The 20,625-nt window shown below is 52.6% G+C and overlaps 1 protein-coding gene and 1 non-coding gene across 2 annotated transcripts in view; one reads left to right on the top strand and one right to left on the bottom strand.

The window, feature by feature from the left end:
* ARHGAP23 (Rho GTPase activating protein 23) overlaps positions 1-20,625 on the bottom strand; it is a 74,131-nt gene that overhangs the window by 13,261 nt on the left and 40,245 nt on the right. Inside the window, 9 exon segments of the mRNA XM_043904357.1 lie at positions 2,591-2,716; positions 3,385-3,474; positions 3,724-3,797; positions 6,403-6,481; positions 12,159-12,314; positions 14,308-14,429; positions 14,981-15,111; positions 15,379-15,440; positions 16,728-17,045. Of these exon segments, the coding sequence (XP_043760292.1) occupies positions 2,591-2,716; positions 3,385-3,474; positions 3,724-3,797; positions 6,403-6,481; positions 12,159-12,314; positions 14,308-14,429; positions 14,981-15,111; positions 15,379-15,440; positions 16,728-17,045 (1,158 nt within the window).
* On the top strand, positions 5,164-5,234 carry TRNAG-GCC. Its single transcript has one exon. It is a non-coding gene; the product is annotated as a tRNA-Gly (tRNA).

Raw genomic sequence — 20,625 nt, 5'->3', positions numbered from 1 at the left:
AAGTTCCAGTGCACACACAGTAGGAATCACCACGTTTACTGAGTGAATAAATGAACAAATGCCTTGGTATGGTCTTCAGTTTGGTTTCAGTTGGCTTAGTAATCATGGGTATGAGCTGGCTGGTGACTTGCTGCTGGGTGGCTGAACACTTAGGTTTGCTCATAACTCGGCCATATCTTGCTGTGGGACCCTGCGCAAGTCACCGTTCCTCTTCAAGCCTCGGTTTTCACTCTCCGTACAATGCAAGGTCAGGTCTCATACCTTAAGGCCCCTTCCAGCCCTGCTGCCCAAAAGTTCCTTGGAACGCAGGAGCCCCAGGCAGGGAGGCAGGGGTGGTTACAGCTGAAACTCCCAGTGGAACGGGAGGTCATGTCACCCATGAACTCCAACCACCCGCTCACTGGCCAGGGGCTCAGAGCCAGAGCAACTGCTGCCACAAGTTCTGCCCTGCCTGGGCTCGGGACTCCACTGGGACTACCCTGGCTCAAGAGTCTCTGTGCTTGACAGATCCTGGCCAACTTGGGTGGGTGGGCTCAGTGGGCTCAATGTGAATGAGCAGGCAGCTCACTCTCTTGACAACTGACAATCATCCAGGGCTGATTACTTTAACGCCAAGGGGGCAGAAAATGGAAAGGTGCACGTTTGGTCATTCCCCAGGAATGATTCCCTCGGTAGGAATGCCCAGACTGGCATAACCTCAACAGCAATTCATTTATTTATTATTTCATTCATTCATTCAACCAACACTAAGGGTTCACTCTATGCCAGGCACAGGTTCAGTGCTGGGGTTACACCTATGAAGGAGACCAATGTGCTCCACCTCCCCTACCCTACCCAGAAAAGATGCTGTCACTGACTGGGGATGTCCCCCCTGAGACCCTAGAGTAGGGGACGTAGACACACTTATGGCCTCCCATGTCCCTGAAGGTCCTGACACTCCAGCTGACCAAGGCTTTGGGCTTCTTTGGACTTCACTAGGAGTCAGGGGGCCAGTCTCCCTCTCTTCCTCACTGCCTTCCCCACCAAGCATACACTCATGGGGACTGCATGGGTTCTTCGTTTGGGGAGCTGAACTTTTCCAAGGGAGGAAAGAGGCCCAGACCAAGGCCTCATCAGGATCCCTGATACTGCCCAGCAGCCTTGGCCTCCCCAGCAGCTCTGGAGTGGGCCTCCGGGCTGGTGGTCCCAATGTTAGAGTGAGAACAGGCCTCGACATACCCTCCTATGGCTCAGAGCTCTGACATGCAGTGAAGGAAGAAAAGAAGCAGGCAAGGCCAGCCAGCATGACCAAAGTCTACCCATGGCCTCACTCGGCTAACTCTGACCACCTCACTCACTCAGAAGCCAGCTCTAGGATGGACCCAGGAGTCGGCCCTCCCGTTTGGTGGGGCGTAAAGCAGAGGAGTTGGTCAGACAGACCTGCCTTCAAATCCTGAGGCTGCTACTTAATAACTGTGTGATCTTGAAGAAATCACTTTTCCTCTCTGAGCCCCAGTTTCCTCCTCTGTAAAATAGGAGTAACATGACCTGGCTTCTTCCCTTCCCTAAAGTGTCTACGAGGTGGGGGCAGCTGACGTTCCTTTCCCTTTGTTGTTGTTGTTTGTTATGTATATGTGCTCAGTTATGTGCGACTCTTTGCAACCCTATGGACTGTAGCCTTCCACGCTCCTCTGTCCATCGGATTTTCCAGGCAAGAATACTGGAGTGGGTTGCCATTTCCTACTGCAGGGGATCTTCCTAACCCAGGAATGGAAACCACATCTCCTGCATTGGCAGGTGGATTCTTTAGTACTGAGCCACCAGAGAAGCAAACCCTTTTTTTTGACCAGTTGCCCATCTTATTTCTCCTGGCAGGAGGGTTCTGATTCCATTCTTTGTGGGTTAAACCACAGGTCCCACAAAGATTTGGAAATGGAAAAATCAATGATTCATAAAAACATCTCTGAGTGCCCCCAGAAGGGGGCAGTGCTGCCCTGGGTTTGGCGCTTAAAAAAAAGGGAAAAAAAAGGCCTCCTGCGCCCTCTGCTGGCCATTCTGGGTTCTCATCCTGTGGTGGATAATAATAAGACTCCTTAGAAACCACAGGCTCTTGTGGGGCCTCCAGGCAGCCTTAAGGAGGAAGGTGAGCAGCCCAAGACACAGTGACCACGCAACCAGGATCCTGCCCCAGCCCATCATCCACCCTGCCCCATCCGCCTCCCTCTCCCCCAGGGAATTACCATTTTTCCCCTGAAGTCTCAGTGGGCCTGCAGGGACAGTGCCGTCCCCCCTGTCTGCCCGGTTCTGCTTGGACACCTCTCCCGCGGTCACCTTCTGAAGGCACCCGTTCTTCCACCTCTTCTGCCCTCCAACCCAGCAGCACCTCTCCCTGACCCTCCTCCTCCCTCTGACCCGCACATGCATCCTGGAAGCTCAGCGGCCTCCTGGTTCTCCTGCTGGGGACAGGCATTCAGGATTCATACCCGCCTGGCCTTAAAATGCAGCCTACTGCTTCTGAAGGGCCTCCTGCGCCCCTGGAGCATTTTCCACATCCTTCCCTGAGCACCCCCACCCCGGCGAGCAGGAGCCAGGTGCCCAGGGAGGTGCTTACGTGCTGGATCAGCGTCTCTACAATCTTGTAGCGATCAGGCATGTGGGTCACCATGTCCGCCATGTTGTCCTCAGACGTCCTCACCAGCGTCGGCCCGAAGACCAGGGCTAAGTTCCGGGGCTCCATCTGGGCAGGGGAGGGAAGCGGGTCAGTGTTAATTAATCCCTGTGAGCTTTGACCTAAAGTCCCCTGGGCCTCCCCTACTCTGGGCCCCTCTGGCCCCCAGCCCAACCACATCCTGAGCTGGCCCTGGCCTGGGGCCATGTGCCTCCTTGCTGGGCATGGAGGTGCTTGGTAAGTAGAGAATAGGTTGGATTTCAGCCCCACTCAACCCCAGGCCCAGCTCTCACGGGCAGTTCCCCACCTGCACACCCGTACTGTCTAGCAGTGGGAGAGGCCAGAGTGAAGACCCACTGGACATCCCAAGGGTGTTTTGGACTGGCAGGAATACTGTATGTCCCCTCTTTCTCCCCCCCCTGCAGAACTAGAAGATATAGTGGTTTGCTTAGGAAAATGCAACACAAGGGATCCGAGCTCAGTCAGGGGGTAGATTCCACCAGATACGGAGTCTGAGGCTCTCCGCCTCTCTAGACCCTCAGAAATTCAGGAGCCAACTCAGGAAGAAGTACTGGCCAGTATATGGGGGCAGGGGGACCAGAAGGACCCGCTAGGTAGGATGGCGGGGCCAATGAAGCTTGAGGTTACCTGACCTGGAGGAGCTTATTGAATAGAATATGCTGAGGAGACCCCGCTAGGCTTCCCTCCACCACACTTCAAACTGGAGCTTGACCCACCTTGTTTTTCTCCGAGTGGTCGGCAATGGTCTTCAGATGACTCACAAGGAATTTGAGTGTTTCATAGTAGTGTCCTGGGAGATCCCGGATCTGAGTGGGAGAAAGAAGGGTGTGATGGCTTCTGCCTCCCCACCACACCCCAAAGGGGCTCTGCTGGCATATCTCAGGGATTCTGGAACCCACTCTCTAACTGCCCCCCGTGGACAGATGGAGAAATAGAGGCCCTGAGTGGAGAAGGGGCTTGCCAAGGTCACAGGGGCAGCTGGCGGCCCTGGGCTTGGGCTCCTGGGGCTTGCCTGTCCAGCCTGCCCTTGGCCCAGCAGCAGCCCCTGTCCTTACCAGCTTCCGCAGCGTCTTCAAGCGCTCCCTCGAGTCTTCAATGCGATTGGCCTCGATGAAGTCGTTGTATTTGTCTAGAACAGTGAGGATTCTTTAGAGAGGGGGGCTTCCAGGCTGAGGAGGCCCTGCGGGGAGGTCATGTTTGTGCTGAGGTTGTTTCAGTTGGTGGGAGGGGGGCTCCAGGGCCCCGTGTTCATGTGACCAAACCCACCGGAGCTGCCCTCAGGCGTGCACCTGACCCGGAGAAGCCCAGGTGTGCTCATTTGGGCAGAAATAAGACCTCAGCTGCCTGTTGACCCTGGAGAAGGGGTCCCTGCCCCAGGCTCCAGGACAAGGACACCACGAAGTTAGAAAAGAGGGTATCTAGAAAGAGGGAGGGCCCTTTCAGCCTCCAAACACCCCTCCCCATCTGTATCAGGGTTCCCCCAACTCCCCTCAGAAGAAGTCCACAGGAAACTTTAAAAAAGGGAACGTGGTAAGTTTATCCTGAAATACACCTGGATGAGAGAATGTGCAAAGACAGCCAAGAATATTCTCCAAGGGAAGAATGATGAGGGAGGATTTGCGCTGTGAGATACTGAAAAGTACTAAAAAGACAGTACAGCTCAGGCAACGTGACACTGACCGGGAAAGGGGATGAAGGGTCAGGAGTGAAAGGAGGGAGACAGGCCCTGTGGATCTACATGAAAAAGAGTCAGTCGGTAAGTCGTGTCCGACCCTTTGTGACCCTCTGGACTGTAGTCAGCCAGGCTCCTCTGTCCAAGGGATTCTCCTGGCAAGAACACTGGAGTGGGTTGCCATTCCCTCCTCCAGGGGATCTTCCCAATAGCACTTCAAGTCAGCAGGGAAGGATGGTGGTATCGATAATGTCCCGGGGACTATTAGCTATCTTGTTGGGAAAATAAATCCATTTCTAGCTCACGTAATACACAAACATATTTAATTGCATTACAGAGTCAAAAATAATACTTATTCAAGTATTGGGAAAAATAAGAAAATGTTTTTATAATCATAAGGTATTCCTAAACACTCATGTTTATGTATGTATCTCAGTATAGAATCCATTAAAGGTTAATCTCCTAGTAATGACAGAAATGAAAATGAAAACAATAGTGAGATGCCATTTCCCCTCTCTGATCAGCAAAACTTTAAAATATTAATAACATCATCCAGTGTGATGGGAATGTGGGAAAGCAAAATATCTTACACTGCTAGTGGGAATGTGAACTTGGGTCAGCTCCCCAGCATGCAACTTGAGTTTAGCTTTCAAAAATGTTTTTCAGGACTCTGACCCAGCCAGTCCACGTCTAGGAATCTACCTCTAGGACTCTGGTCCAGGCATGCAGGGACACAGTCAAGGAAAGTCATTGTTAACATGTATTGAAATAGCAAAAATGTGAAGACAATCTAAATATCCATCAGTAGGAGAGTGATTGAGCTTCCCAGGTGGCTCAGTGGTAAAGAATCTGCCTGCCAAGCAGGAGACACAGGTTCGATCCCTGGGTTGGGAAGATCCCCTGGAGAAGGAAATAGCAACCCACTGCAGTATTCTTGGCTGGGAAATCCCATGGACAGAGGAGCTTGGTGGGCTATAGTCCATGGGGTACCAAACAGTGAGACACGACTCAGCAACTAAACAACAACAAGGGGAGTGATTAGACAACATATTGTCTATTCAGGCTGGGAAACACTACGTGGTTTGATTTAAATGGAAAACAAGGTCGAGCTCTTTGTACTGACATGAACAAATCTCAAAATTAATGAGCCTCCTTCTGTTGAGAATCACTCAAGCAGTGGAGCCACTCGCTCACAGGACTCCTGACAACTGGTTGTGTCTGTCTTGTCCCAGCTCATGTCGGCGACAGCAGATTGGGATCCTGAAGCCAGCCACGGCGGGAGTATCTATACTCTAGAAACTGGAAAGTGCTATCATCACAGTTTTATTCCTTTCAGAGCCAGATGAAACAGCTACCAGCACGCCACTCAACTCACCCAACTGCAAGCCCTATGTAGGCACATGTGTCTTTGTCACGCATGAGAGAGGGAAAAGGAAAGTGAAAGTTGCTCAGTCATGCCCAACTCTTTGCGACCCAGGCCAGAATACTGGAGTGGGTAGCCTTTCCCTTCACCAGGAGATCTCCCAACCCAGGGATCGAACCCAGGTCTCCCACATTGCAGGAGGATTCTTTATCAGCTGAGTCACAAGAGAAGCCACGTGTAAGAGGGTCTGGAAGCAAACACAGCACACTGTTAGCAAGGAGCTCAGCAAACGGCCAAGAGCTGGGCTCTGGGGACAGATGCTTGGGGTCGAATTCTGGCTCTCACACTTACAACCTCTGTGACCTCGGGCAAGTCACTTAACCTCTCTGTGCAGCAGCTCCCTCATCTATGGGGTGGAAATAATAGTACCTACTCATGGATTTGTAGGGAGTAGTGCCTGACACACAGTAAATGCCCAGAAAGTGTTAGGATACCCTCTGTGGACAGGAAATGGGAAGATGACAGAGACCTCTGTGTTCACTTTATTTATATCAGTACTGAAGTTTTTTACAAGCATGTGTTTCTTTTGTATTTTATCACCCAAAGTAAAACCACACACTCAATTTAAAAAGCAGTCAGGATGCAGCATAGACAGGTATTCCCTTCCCCTTCCATCCTCTACGTCCGCCCCCAACTCACCATCGGTGAAAAGAGGCTCAGGTAGCTTTCGGAAAAAGGACTTGAGCAGGCTGCTGATCACGTTGAGGTCTTGCCAGCGCTGGGGAGGGGGCAAAGACATAAGGCTGCAGTCAGGCCCTGCCCTGGTGCCCACGCCTCCATGCTGGTCCAGCCCTAGAGCCCAGCCCAGCCTGGTTCTGGCCTTCTCTGGGATCTACTGATACCATACCCAGCTCTGCCCAGACCAGGGGTCACTGGGCTAAGAATACCCATTACAGCAGAACAGAGTCCCCAGCTAGGTCCAAGCCCCTTGAGCCCCTAGCCCCAGCGCCCCCTGCTCCAGCCAGCCCAGTGGGCTTGGACATTTGTCCCTCCACAGAAAGGAGAACACACCTTCCCTGGTGCAGGCACTGTGGGGGACAGAAGTGAGCAAAACCCACCCCCACATGAGCCTGCCCGTTGGACCTGCTGGTGCCAACTCCTGCTGGTCTAAATCACGAATTCTCAAGCAGGCACGTTGGAACTGTTTGGTTTTCACAACTGGGGCACGCCACTGGCATCGAGTGGACGGAAGCCTGGGATGCTGCTAAACTTCCTCCAGCGCATAAGACAACCTCCCACAAAAAAAGTTATTCTGCCCAAAGTGTCAAGGTTGAGAAACTGGGCTAAACAAATGGTTGTTGTGAACACAAGAATGAACAGCCGGGTCAGTGTCCCTTCTGTGCACCAGGGGGCGCCATCACCCAATGCAAAGTCCTCCCTGGATAGGAACTGCTCAGAAAAACGCATGTTCAGAAAGCAACAGAATCCTCCCGCAAAGACACACAACTCAGCAATATAGTACTCATTACAATGGGTCCATAGCTCAACGCTTTTTCCTTCTTAACTGATAGTTAATTGAATTTTCATCGACAAGCCCAAGTGCAACGGGTTGCTACATGACACATCCTCTTGCCCATCCTACACCCCAGGTCTGCCAGGGACAGATGCCACCAGTCTGCAGCTCAAACTTTTGGCTCCTTTCCTACCCCTCCTTCTTCCCTCTCATGCAGCCGAGCCCTAGAGCTGCTCCTATCCTCCTTATCCCCCTGGGACCACGGAGTCCTCCTGACCACCCCCCCCCCCCCCCCCCCCCCCCCGCCACACACACAAAATGGGTAATTTCTTCCCTAGGCATCCTGCTCTGGACTTCCTTAGTTTGCATCCATTGAAGTGAAGTGAAAGGTGCTTAGTTGTGTCCAACTCTTTGCGACCCCATGGATATACAGCCCATGGAATTCTCCAGGTCAGAATACTGGAGTGGGTAGCCCCTCTCTTCTCCAGGGGATCTTCCCAACCCAGGGATCGAACCGGGATCTCCCACATTGCAGGTGGATTCTTTACCAGCTAAGCCACCAGGGAAGCCCGCATACCCATTAGGCATACGCTAAAGCCCGACTTCTCCAACCCGACTCTCATCTATGCCTCCCCAACTGAAGAAACATCTAGGGCTCCCCACTGTCCATTAGCTCAAGGTCAAAGGCTTTAGTGAAGCCACCAAAAGCCCTCTATCCTCAGCCCTGGGCCTCATCCTCTCCACTGCCAAGTCCAAGAGGTGGGTCCACTCTCCGTCCTGACACTCAGATCCCTCTCTGGGACACACAATCTGGTCCCTGATGAGAACCAGCCTTTTCTCTTGTCCACTATTTCACATGTGCTCATCTTGTCTGCCGAGCTCCTTCCCAGGGGCAGGAAGACTGTCTTATGTCTTTGCATACAGCTTCAGAGTACGTGACTCATAGGACTTTACTGCCCAAATTCATGGTTTTCTGAAACATCTTTTCCAGCAGAGTCTCTTTTGTCCAGTAAAATGATCCAAGAAAATCCAATATGAAAAAAATCAACATTATGAAAAGCAGACAGAAGGACTTCCTGGTAGTCCAGTGGTAAAGAGTCTGCCTGCCCACGCAGGGGAGAGTAGGTTTGATCCCTGGTCCAGAAGGATTCCACATGACGCGGGGCAATTAAGCCTGCGTGCCGTGGCTGCTGAGCCCACGTGCTGCATCTACTAAAGCCAGTGCTGCTACAGCCTTGAGCTCCCGAGAGTCCCTGCTCCAAACAAGAGAAGCCACTGCAATGAGAAGCCGGCGCACCACAAGGAAGAGTAGCCCCTGTTGGCGGCAACTAGAGAAAGCTCACCCAAAGCAACAAAGACCCAGCACAGCCAAAAATACAATAAATAAAAAGCAGACAGAGCAAAGCAGGTTACTCTAGTTCAGGCAGGGATGCGGGTCCTGGCCTGCCCTCAGCCTCCCACAGCACCTCTGGGGAACCTTAGGATTCTGGGAAACACTGGCCCTACTGCAAACTCTTTTTTTAAGTGAAAATGTTTATTTGGATATTTCCCCCAGTTTTATTGTGATATAATTGACATTTAACCTGCTGCAAACTCTTTTTTTTTTTTTTTTTTTTGGCTTAAACAACAGAACTTTCTTTTCTCACAACTCTGGAGGCTGAGAAATCTAAGATCCAGGTGCAGGCCCATTCAGTTTTTGGTGAGGGCTCTCTTCCTGGTTTTCAGGCAGTCAACTTCTTGCTGTGTCCTCACGAGGTGGAGAGGGTGAAGACAGGAGCTCTTCGGTGTCTCCTTCCACAAGGACACTCACCCTGTCATACCGCAGCCCTGATTTCATTTCACCATAATTACCTCCCAATAGGCCCTGTCCCCAAATACAGTCACGTTGGCAGTTCGGGCTTTGATGGATGAATTTTGGGAGGACATGATTCAGCTGACAGCACAAGAGAAAGGGGAGATGATAGAGTAGAAATCTGGAGGAAATACCAAAACAGGATTGTGAACACTGGTTAGAGACATGAACATTTCTCTCTATATCTGAAGAGGACAAGTTGTAATGAAAGCACAGAAACATTTTTAGATAGGACAGACATTTTGGGAGTTTGCATTAGATGGCCTTGACCTCTGGAAGGCTGCACTCTTCCTCCCCAGTCTGCTACCCATCTTTCAGAGTTATTTGACATTTACTTTATACACTCTGTCCAGGATTTTTAGATGTAATCACTAGGAAAAATTGGTCAGAGTGTGCTTTCTCTATCTTAACTGGAAGCAGAGTCCTTCTATGTAATTTTTTACCTGCTTAAACATGTCTTTTCGTGAAAATTGAGATCTAATTGACGTTCAGTATTATATAAGTTTCAGGTGTATAGCATGTGTGAGCCAAGTCACTTCAGTCATGCCCAATTCTTCGTGACCCCATGAACTGTAGCCCACCTGGCTCTTCTGTCCATGGGATTCTCCAGGCAAGAATACTGGAGTGGGTTGCCATGCCCTCCTCCAGGGGATCTTCCCGACCCAGGGATCAAACTTGTGTCTCATGTCTCCTGCATTGGCAGGTGGGTTCTTTACCCCTAGTGCCACCTGGGAAGCCCCCAGGTGTATAGCAAAGTGATTCACAATTTTTAAAGGTTATCAGTTAAGTTCAGTTGCTCAGTCATATCTGACTCTTTGTGACCCCATGAACCACAGCACATCAGACCTCCTTGTCCATCACCAACTCCCAGAGTTTACCCAAACTCATGTCCATTGAGTCGGTGATGCCATCCAACCATCTCATCCTCTGTCGTCCCCTTCTCCTCCTGCCCTCAATCTTTCCCAGCATCAGAGTCTTTTCAAATGAGTCAGCTCTTCGCATGAGGTGGCCAAAGTACTGGAGTTTCAGCTTCAGCATCAGTCCTTCCAATGAACACCCAGGACTGATCTCCTTTAGGATGGACGGGTTGGATCTCTTTGCAATCCAAGGGACTCTCAAGAGTATTCTCCAACACCACAGTTCAAAAACATCAATTCTTCAGCACTCTAGCTTTCTTTATAGTCCAACTCTCACATCCATACATGACCACTGGAAAAACCATAGCCTTGACTAGATGGACCTTTGTTGACAAAGTAATGTCTCTGCTTTTTAATATGCTGTCTAGGTTAGTCATAACTTTCCTTCCAAGGAGTAGGCGTCTTTTAATTTCATGGCTGCAATCACCATCTGCAGTGATTTTGGAGCCCAAAAAATACAGTCAGCCACTGTTTCCACTGTTCCCCATCTATTTGCCATGAAGTGATGGGACCAGATGCCGTGATCTTAGTTTTCTCAATGTTGAGTTTTAAACCAACGTTTTCACTCTCATCTTTCACTTTCATCAAGAGGCTCTTTAGTTATTCTTCATTTTCTGCCATAAGGGTGGTGTCACCTGCATATCAGGTTATTGACATTTCTCCCAGCAATCTTGATTCCAGCTTGTGCTTCCTCCAGCCCAGCGTTTCTCATGATATATTCTGCATACAAGTTAAATAAGCAGGGTGACAATATACAGCCTTGACGTACTCCTTTTCCTACTTGGAACCAGTCTGTTGTTCCATGTCCAGTTCTAATTGTTGCTTCCTGACCTGCATGCAGATTTCTCAAGAGGCAGGTCAGGTGATCTGGTATTCCCATCTCTCAGAATTTTCTACAGTTTATTGTGATCCACACAGTCAAAATAGATGTTTTTCTGGAACTCTCTTGCATTTTCGAAGATCCAGCAATTTGATCTCTTGTTCCTCTGCCTTTTCTAAAACCAGCTTGAATATCTGGAAGTTCACAGTTCACGTATTCCTGAAGCCTGGCTTGGAGAACTTTGAGCATTACTTTACTAGCGTGTGAGCTGAGTGCAACTGTGTCGTAGTTTGAGCATTCTTTGGCATTGCCTTTTTTGGGATTAGTTATATCCCATTGTTATTATAACCTGCTTCAAACTCTTAAGTGTGGTTGTCAGATCCCTTCACAAACTAGTCTTGTCTCATCTGATCAGCCACCCATATTGCTGGCCACTCCAGCAAACACCATACACTCCCTTTCTTTTAACCAGGGGTCTGCAAACCATGGCCCATAGGTCAAATCCAGCCAATGACCTGTTTTTGTGTGGCCCTTGAGGTAAGAATGGGTTTTGCATTTTTAAATGTTGTGAAGAAGGGCTTCCCTGGTGGCTCAGTGGTAAAGAATCCACCTGCCAATGCAGGAGACATGGGTTCAACCCCTGATCCGGGATGATCCCACATGCTGTGGTGCAAATAAACCTGTGTGCCACAACTATTGAGCCTATGCTCTAGAGCCCAGGAGCTGCAACTACTGAGCCCACGAGTCCTAGAGCCCGTGCAATGCAACAGGAGAAGTCACGGCACTACGAAGCCCACACACCACAACTAGAAAGTAGCCCCCACTTGCTGCAACTAGAGAAGAGCCTGGGCAGCAACGAAGACCCAACATAGCCAAAAATAAGCAAATAAATAAACAAATAAACATTGTGAAGATGAAGAAGGAAGAGAACAAGGAGGAGGAGGGTGCACAACAGACCACATAACCAAAGCCTGGAATACTTGCCACCTGGACCTTTACAGAGAAGGCACAGTGACTGCCAGCAAGCCTTCAGAGCCACGCTTCCCCCAGGCCATTTCCCTGCCTGGACTGCCCTTTTCTGGCTTTCCCTGGCTTTCATGAACTCTACTCATCCTCCAGGCCCAAAAACCAGTCACCCGCCAGCCTCTGCCTCGGGGCTCCCAGGCCCTGACTGCATCCACCTGTTGGGCCACAGCCGGGTGAGGCCCATCCCTGCGGCTGGTCTGCAAAGGCAAGTCCCATCGTGCCCATCTTGGTGCCCTGGCCCAGTGCCGGGCACATCACAGGGTACAATGAACACACCACACTGGCCCCCTTCCATGGACCAACGCCCAACGCCCAAGTCAGACTCACCTCATCCTGCAGGTTGATGTCCCCGGGGCCACGGTTGAGCTGTTCCTGAAGGCTGGACACCACTGCATTGTTGCCTGGGACTCGGTAAATGCCCGTGGACTCCAGCCCCCGTGCCTCCACGATTCGACAGCATGCGGCCACGATCAAGGGGACACGCTGGAGACACAGGCAGGGCAGGGGTGTTAGGGAGGGTAGGAACAGCATTCTCCAGCAAAGGATACTTGCAAATGATACGACTGATCAATGAGGGATATGAGCCAACATACATAAAGAGCTCATACAACTCAACATCAAAAATACAAACAACCATACATAAAGAGCTCATACAACTCCACATCAAAAATACAAACAACATGAGAATTCCCTAGCAGTACAGTAGTTAGGACTCCGTGTATACTTCTGGGGACCCAGGTTTGATCCCTGGTTGGGGAACTAAGATCCTGCAAGCCACAGGTCAAGGCCAAACCAATACAAATGACCCAATTAAAAAATGGGCAGAAGAATTGAACAGATATTTTTCTAAAGAGGAAACGCAAATGGCCAACAGGCACATGAAAAGATGCTCAACACCGCCAGTCATCAGGGAAATGCAAGTCAAAACCACAGTGAGACATCACCTCAGACCTGTCAGAATGGTTGTCATCAAAAAGACCACAAATAACAAAAGCTGGTGAGGATGAGGAGAAAAGGAAACCCTTGTATTCTCTTGGTGGGAGTGTAAATTGATGCAGCCATTGTGGTAAACAGCATGGAGATTTCTCAAAAAACTAAAAATAGAGTTACTATATGACCCAGTGCTGAAGAATTGATGCTTTTGAACTGTGGTGTTGGAGAAGACTCTTGAGAGTCCCTTGGACAGCAAGGGGATCCAACCAGTCCATCCTAAAGGAAATCAGTCCTGAATATTCATTGGAAGGGCTGATGCTGAAGCTGAAACTCCAATACTTTGGCCACATGATGCGAAGAACTGACTCATTTGAAAAGACCCTGATGCTGATAAAGATTGAAGGCGGGAGGAGAAGGGCACGACAGAGGATGAGATGGTTGGATGGCATCACCAACTCAATGGGCATGAGTTTGAGTAAACTCTGGGAGTTGGTGATGAACAGGGAGGCCTGGCATGCTGAAGTCCATGGGGTTGCAAAGAGTCGGACACGACGGAGCGACTGAGCTGAACTGAACTGACTGATGACCCAGCAATTCCTCTCCTGGATATATATCCAGAAAAAAAAAAGAAAACACTAATTTGAAAAGACACATGCACCCCAATGTTCATAGCAGCATTATTTAAAACTGTCAAGATATGGAAGCCACCTAAATGTCCATCAATAGATGAATGGATAAAGAAGATGTGGTACATGTATACAATGTAATACTACACAGTCATAAAAAAGAACAAAATTTTGCCATTTGCAGAAACATGGACGGACTTGGGAAGCATTATGCTCTGTGAAATAAGTCAGACAGAGAAAGGCAAATACTGTATATCACTTATATGTGGAATCTAAAAAATAAAATAGTGAGTATAACAACAACAACAAAAGGCAGACTCAGAGATGTAGAGAACAAAGTAGTGGTTATCAGTAGGGAGAGGGAAGAGGGCAGGGGCAAGGCAGCGGTAGGGGATTCGAGGTACAAATTACTGGGTATAAAATAAGCTACAAGGATATATTGTACAACACAGGGAGTATAGCCAGTACCCCATAATAATAATAAATGGAGTGTAACCTTCAAAAATTGTGAATCACTACACTGTACACCTATAACTTGCATAATATTGTACAACAACTATACTTCAATGAAATACAATTTAAAAAAGAACAGTATTCTCCACCAGTGGGCCAGAGGTGGGGAGGACAAGATGGGAGCAGAGAAAAGCCAGAATCCCATGGAGGGTAGTTACTAAAGGCTCTCACTGCCTCCCCAGTCTGGAAGCCAGAAATCACACCAAAGCCTTGCCATGGTCTGGCAAGGAGCACCAGCTGGGAATCAGGGACTCTGCCTCAGCTCTCTGCTCCCTCCCTGGGCGGCTTCCCCAGCTGTGCCATAAGCTGAGGTGGAGAGCTGGTTCCAAGGCCCCGGCAGCTCTGATCCTCTGTGCCTCAGTCGCCCCCTCCCCTGCTGGCCCTGGAGTTCGGCAGGAACCCACCTGGTTCTCCGTGGCTGGCTGGCACTCCTCCAGCCGGACCCCAAATGCCCTGGGGGCTGCCTTCTTGTTCTTCTTGATGATGTTGATGCCCCAGGGGGTTTTGGAGGTGGAGACACTGTCATCTGGGGTTGGAGGAGGCAGAGAGAGCAAGGGTGAGCTAGGGGCCCAGGGAGGGGCAGCAACCACACTTGGTCACAAACACTGGTACATCACATTCACACACTAGACGTAAGGGGACTCCTTCAGAAAGGCAACCAGGATGCTGCGGGCTGATGGGAAATTATACTATCCCAACAGAGAAGGCCAAAGTCATGAGGGTGTTGACCCTGGGGAAGAGAGGCCTCAGAGTAATAAGGGGACTTTTGTATGGGCTCAGGGACTGACAACAAGGTGGGCGCCATAGATTCTGGTACAACCAAAGAAAGAACTTTCTAATGGTCAAAAGTGTATGAAGATGGAAAAGGCTGCCTCCTGCTCCTGAAAGGACACAAGCAGAGACTGGAGGACCACCCAGCTGGGATGTCCTGGAGGGAAATCAGGTTCCAGGCCTTTCCACCTCTGAGACCCTCAGAGCCCCCAGACCCTCACAGGCATACACATATGGGCAGATACATGAGGATAACCACGGCACACACCCACATGCATACCACCCCCTTAGCAGCCACCTTCCTACCCTTGCTCCCTGCAGGCTGGTCCTGTGTTCTGAAGCCACGTGCCGTACTCTGTTTGAGGAACTCAGACTTGAGTCCCCCCAGGCCACGAGAGCCTTTGGGGGAAGAATCAGCTTTGGGCCCAGAGCTATGGCTGTGTAGGAAGAGGGGAGAGGTCTTCACTGGGGTGGCCCAGCATGCCACCTGCCCTGGCCTCCCATCTCTTCAGACCTCTCCTCCATCCCTAAGCCCATTCCCCCCATGCCCTTCTGGGGACTGGAGACCCCAGTGCCCCTCTGCCCTCCCTGCCCTCAAGTGAGGGCGATTTAGAGGCTGCCCTCAGGTCTGGAGGTGGGCCAGGAGGGTGACCTCTGCCCTGGGGGTCCCCCACCCTGTGGCCAGGACAAGGACTGGGCCTTACCTCACTTTGCGATAATCATTAAGCTTCTTGCTGATCAGAGCTTGGTTGGCACAGCCGGGGTCCTGGAGGAGGGGAAGAGAAAGCAGACCCCATCAGTGCCCATGGCCAACCCACCAGGACTTCTCCCTGGCCCATGCCTCAGCTTCGCCTCCCCTGTCCTCCATCTGCCAGCTGGAGGGGACAGACCCCGGAGCAAGAAAGGCCAGGGCCGGACTCCCAAGCACCCCCTCACCAGCCGTGTGACTTTGGGTAATCCACTTAACCTCTCTGAGCCTCAGTCTCCTCCTTGGAGAGCTAATATGGCAACCTCAGGGTTGGTGTACAGAATTATGCATGCGGCATTCATCACAGCTCTGGCAAGGCACAGCCCAGCTGCCGCAAGAGGGGGAGCTGTTGCCATAATGCAGGTGACTTGGGACCCTCAGCTCATGCCCTGTTGGGGACAGCCCAGCCAGTTCCCACAGAGAAGGGCCCCAAATTTCAGGTGCTTTTCTCCCTGCAGCGAGGACAGACAATATCCTGGGGCAGCAGAGCCTGGATCAGTGAGATGGTGTGTCCTCAGTGGACACTAGGACCCCCTCCTGTGGTCAGAGCAGATGAACGTCTGGACCAGGGCCCATACCCACCATCCTCTTGGCAGAGACCAGCCCCCAGCCCAGGACCCCCACATAACTACAGGGGTGCAGAGGCACCTTTGTGCAGCCACCTAGCGGCTGGAGTGAGCGGAGGCAGACACTCCAGCATCGGCCCCTGGCGTGCAGCAGCAGCGTGGAGGGGGCGCCATTTAAAACTTCTCCTGGATTCCCTGCCAAAGCCCTTGGCTCAGCCCCTGCTGCCTGCTGCCAAAGGCCAATCCCCTTGGCCTCCTCCCAAGGTCAATGTGTTTTTGCCCCTGCAGAAAGGCCAGCCCTGGCAGGGGGGTCCCCCACAGCTCTGGCCCAGGGGGACCTCTTTCTGTAATACATTTCACAGGAGACCCCCTGCCTCCAGAATCTCCACAGAGAGGCTGGGGTTTGGCCTGGACCTGACCTCTCTGCGCCAGAGCCTGCCCAAGGCAGTCATAACAACGATGATAATAATAATAATTACTGTCACTCTGACAGCTATTATTGTTACTGCCAGTCGTGGAACACTAAGGACGCCAGGCCCTCGGTGAGCCGCTGTCCCATGCATCGTCTCTTCACACCAAACCCTGGGCGGGCAGAGTCGCCAGGTATACTCCTGTTGGCCCATTTTATGCAAGGGGGGACTGAGGCTCTGAGCGGCGAAGGGAGGAGCCCGGCCGGTGAGAGGGGCCCGGGGCCTGCCCTGCCCTCCCTGGTCCGCCTGGGGCCGGGCCGGGCCCTCACCTCGCCCTCGGCCCTGCTGTTCTCTCGGATCGCTCTGATCCAGCCCAGCATGTCATCCCGGTCCTCAGCCTGAAAGAGATATTCACAGAAGTCAGCGGTGGTCAGCCGGAACACGTGCCTCCTCTTGGTCTCGCTGTAGGAGATGTCCACCAGGCAGGAGCCGATGCAGACGGGCGCCGCCTCGTCCTCACCTGCGACGGCCGCCGCCGCCCCCGCCGCCGCCGGCCCGGGCTCCCGCCGCTCCTTGCTCAGCGAGAGCGAGCGCGCCCGCAGCGCGGCGTACACCCGCTTCCACTGGCGCAGGCCGCCGCCCGCTTTCTGCAGGGAGACACGGGGAGGGGGAGAGAGGGGAGGGGGCCGGGGTGAGAGGCTGCGCCTGCCCTCCCCGCCCCCGGAGCCCGAGGGGGCCCTAGGAGCTGCAGTGGACAGCGGTGGGCACTCCACCCCACTGCCCGCCGGGAGCCCCTGCTCTGCGCCACTCCCGCTGGCACCTGGGGCGGCCTCCTGCCCGCAGTCCCCCGCAGCGGCGTGGACACCCCTACCCATGATTCTCAGAGCCCCCAGAGGGTCCCCAACCTTCTCTGCAAGCGCTAGCATCCAGGCTCCTGCGGCATCGGCAATGCCCCCAGAGAACCGGCAGGGGGCTCCAGAGGGCAATCAGGCCCCCCACCAAGCAGGACCCACCGTCCACACAATCCTCCTAAAGCCATTCAATCCTCCTAAAGCCATTCGGGGTCCACATTCTGCTCCCCTTTGCCGGCAAAGCTAGTCAGAAGCTGTCAACCACGCTTGCTGTCCCTGCTTCTCTGCCTCTCATTCAAGACTCTGCTCCATCTCCACTTCTGCCCACCAGGCCACCTGGGCCCGGTGTCGCCAAAGCTTGTGGCAGCGTCCAGGCCCTTCTCAGCCCTTTGCTTGGCCTCTTAGTGGTGGAGGACCCAGCCAGCAGTCACTCCTTCCCTCCCCAAACTCCCTCTTGGCATCCAGGATCCTATGGTTTCTGGTTTTCCTCCTAATTTCACTGACTGCTTTTCTACCCCTCCACCCTGCCCCCCACCAACCAACATCCTCTACACCAGCAGTTCTCAACCAGGAGATGTTTGTCTGGAGACATGTTCAGTTGTCACACCTGGGGAAGTGCCATGGCACCTAGTGGGCAGAGGCAGGCCGAGAATGCTGCTAAACATGCTGATGCCAGGCCAGCCCCACAGCAAAAAGTCATCTGGCCCAAAATGCCAACAATGCTGAGCTGCGAGTCCCTGCCCTAAAGGAGGGGCAGCTCCAGGACCTTGGCCTAGGCCCCCACCCCCTGCACAGCTCCCCCATGACACCATCCACGCCCGTTTTTTAAAATCTTGTCTGTCTGCTGATGCTGATGCCCAGACGTAGCCCTGGCCCAGCATCTCCCCAGAGCCACACTCCGTACCTCCCACTGTCAGCTCAGTATGTCCACCTGCATATGTCCCACAGGCACTGCAGATGCTGCTTGCTCACTACGGGGCACTTGATTTTCACGGTTCCTCTTCCATCCATCTTTTCCAGCTCAGTAAATCCACCCAGTTGTCTGTCCAGAAACCTGGGAATTGCTCTTGATTCCTCCTTGTTCCTCAACCTTGACTCCAACGCATCAGGAAATCACAACTGTTCTGCTTCCAAAATATCACCTCTCTCCACCTTTCCTGCCACCACATCAACACCTCTTGCCTGGACCACTGCACGAACCTTCCCAGTCTCCACTCTCCCTCCTGCAACCCACTCTGCAAGCAGCAGCTGCAGCCATCATTTGAAAATGTAGCTGAGGTCCTGGCTGCCCCGCTTGGTTCCCTCTCCTGGCTTCCCATCACAGCTGGAATCAAATCTAAGGTCTTTTGTGATCAGGTCCCTGTTTCTCCTAACCCATCCCTCTTTTTTTCTCATGATGCTGAACCACAGGGGCCTTTTCTAGTGAACAAGCCAAGCCTTTCCTTTCTCCGGATCTTTGCACATGCTCTTCCTTCTGTCCAGAGCCCCTGGTCTTTCTTCTTCATGTGGTTGCCTCCTTCTAACCCTTATGGTCTAAGCTCAAGTGCTACCAACATCACCTCCTTAGCGAAACCACCTCTAAGCACTTCTCCCCTAATGGCAGCTCCTCCTTCCTCCCCACTTAAAGGCAATCACATCGCCCTGTTCATTTCCTCTGAGTGCCCACTGCAGCCTCAGATTACCGGCTATGGGTAGCTTTCTCCATATCGGGAAAGCTCAGAAAAGCTCCTGAGCCAGGGAGCTCATCTGCCCTCTTGCCTCCACACTCCAGAGCCTACAGCCATGCTGGCACAGGGGAAGTGCTCATCGATATTTACTGAATAAATGAATTAGTCGTTCTCGGAACGACACCCTGCGGGCTGGGGCTCCATCTCCCCCATTAGGTCGAGGGCACCTTTCCTCTGGCTCACAGCCTACCCACGACTCTCCAGCCAGCATGAGCCTCTGTCCTCAGAACAAACCAGATGAGGAGACTTCATGGCTAGCAGGTGAACACAGCCACGTCTGGCCATGAACCCTGCCCATCATCCCATACCTACTGGACCCAGGCAGGGATGTTCACAGCAGGAAACAGCAGGGCCCTCCAAGAGAAGTTTAGTGTCAGAGTGAGATGGTGACAAGGAGCCCCACTGGGACTAAACTAGCTAGGTGACCTTGGACAAGTCAGGCCCCCTGCCCCTAGCATCAGTATGCTGTATTGGAAAAATAAGAGGTGACCCAGCTGGTCTCCAAGGTCACATCCAGCTCCAATGATGGGTCTGGCTGCAGGGATATGTCACACCCACCCATCCCATCCTCTGACCGATAGTCATTGGCCTCCGAAAGAGCTGGGGGCCGGGGGCAGGTTGGACTTGTCTGGAGCAGATAACATCTGGCTGGCAATCCGGATCCTGGACAGACCAAAGGGCCCGGGAGGGGCCAGGTCCTTTCCTTGCCCAGGAGATCCTGCGGCTGGGCTGCCAGACGCCTCCCAGAGTGGGGGGCAGCCTACTGGCAGGCAGGAGTCAGCAGCTATCACCTCAAGCCTTGGGCTGGACCGTTTGTCCACACCTGCCTACTCCTCCTTGGTCTCCATCCTCCACTTCCTCCCAAGGCCCAGCCATCTCTTGCTTTCTCCCTCAGTGTTCCTGCTCCTGTGTCTGCAGACGCTCGTGTTCTCTCTGATGGACAAGCACCCTCTTCAGGGGGACCTCCCTCCTGATGCCACACCCTCAGAGCCTCTGTCACCAGGACATCTCCACCAGGGGATGCCCCAGGGCCCTCGGATACCATAGGCCCCCAAAGAACCTCTTGGCTTCCTCTCCCCAGACCTGCCCCTCCGGCTGGGGGAAGGGTTCCACCAGTCACTGACCCTCCAGCCCATGCTGGGACCCCAGGAACCAACACTGCCTCCTCCACCCTCCCTCACCTCCCAGCCTGCAGCCCGCCCAGCTTTCCTTCCCCCTCACATCTCTCTAAATTGTCCCCTCTCCTCCACCCCACTTCCCTCGCTCACCTGGACAACAGCAATGGCCTTGTCTCCGCCTGTCACAGATGCAACACTTACCTCCTGGGCTCACACCTCCACCCCACTCCCTTATCTGCAAAGGCTTACCCCAAGGGATGGACCTCCGAGCCGGTGGGCACTCAACTCCATACCTGGCTTCCATCTCTCATCCTGGCTCCCAGTTGCCCTGTCTCATCCTGGCACCCCCTGCCACCTTTCCCCTAGACTGCCCAGGAGGGCATCTGCCCTGTCAGATCACACCCTTCCTGCTTCATGGATCCCCAGACACCCTTCACAGCTTTCCAGACACCCCCTCCCATCCCGCTGAGATCAGGGTCACAGGTTACGACACATTTGCTCCCCTGAGCTCCCCCATCACAGCAGTCAAAC

This window comes from Cervus elaphus, chromosome 5 (genome assembly GCF_910594005.1).
Source record: "Cervus elaphus chromosome 5, mCerEla1.1, whole genome shotgun sequence".
NCBI lineage: Eukaryota > Metazoa > Chordata > Mammalia > Artiodactyla > Cervidae > Cervus > Cervus elaphus.
The sequence above is the reverse complement of the archived record's forward strand: the minus strand, read 5'-3'. Positions and strand labels throughout refer to the sequence as shown.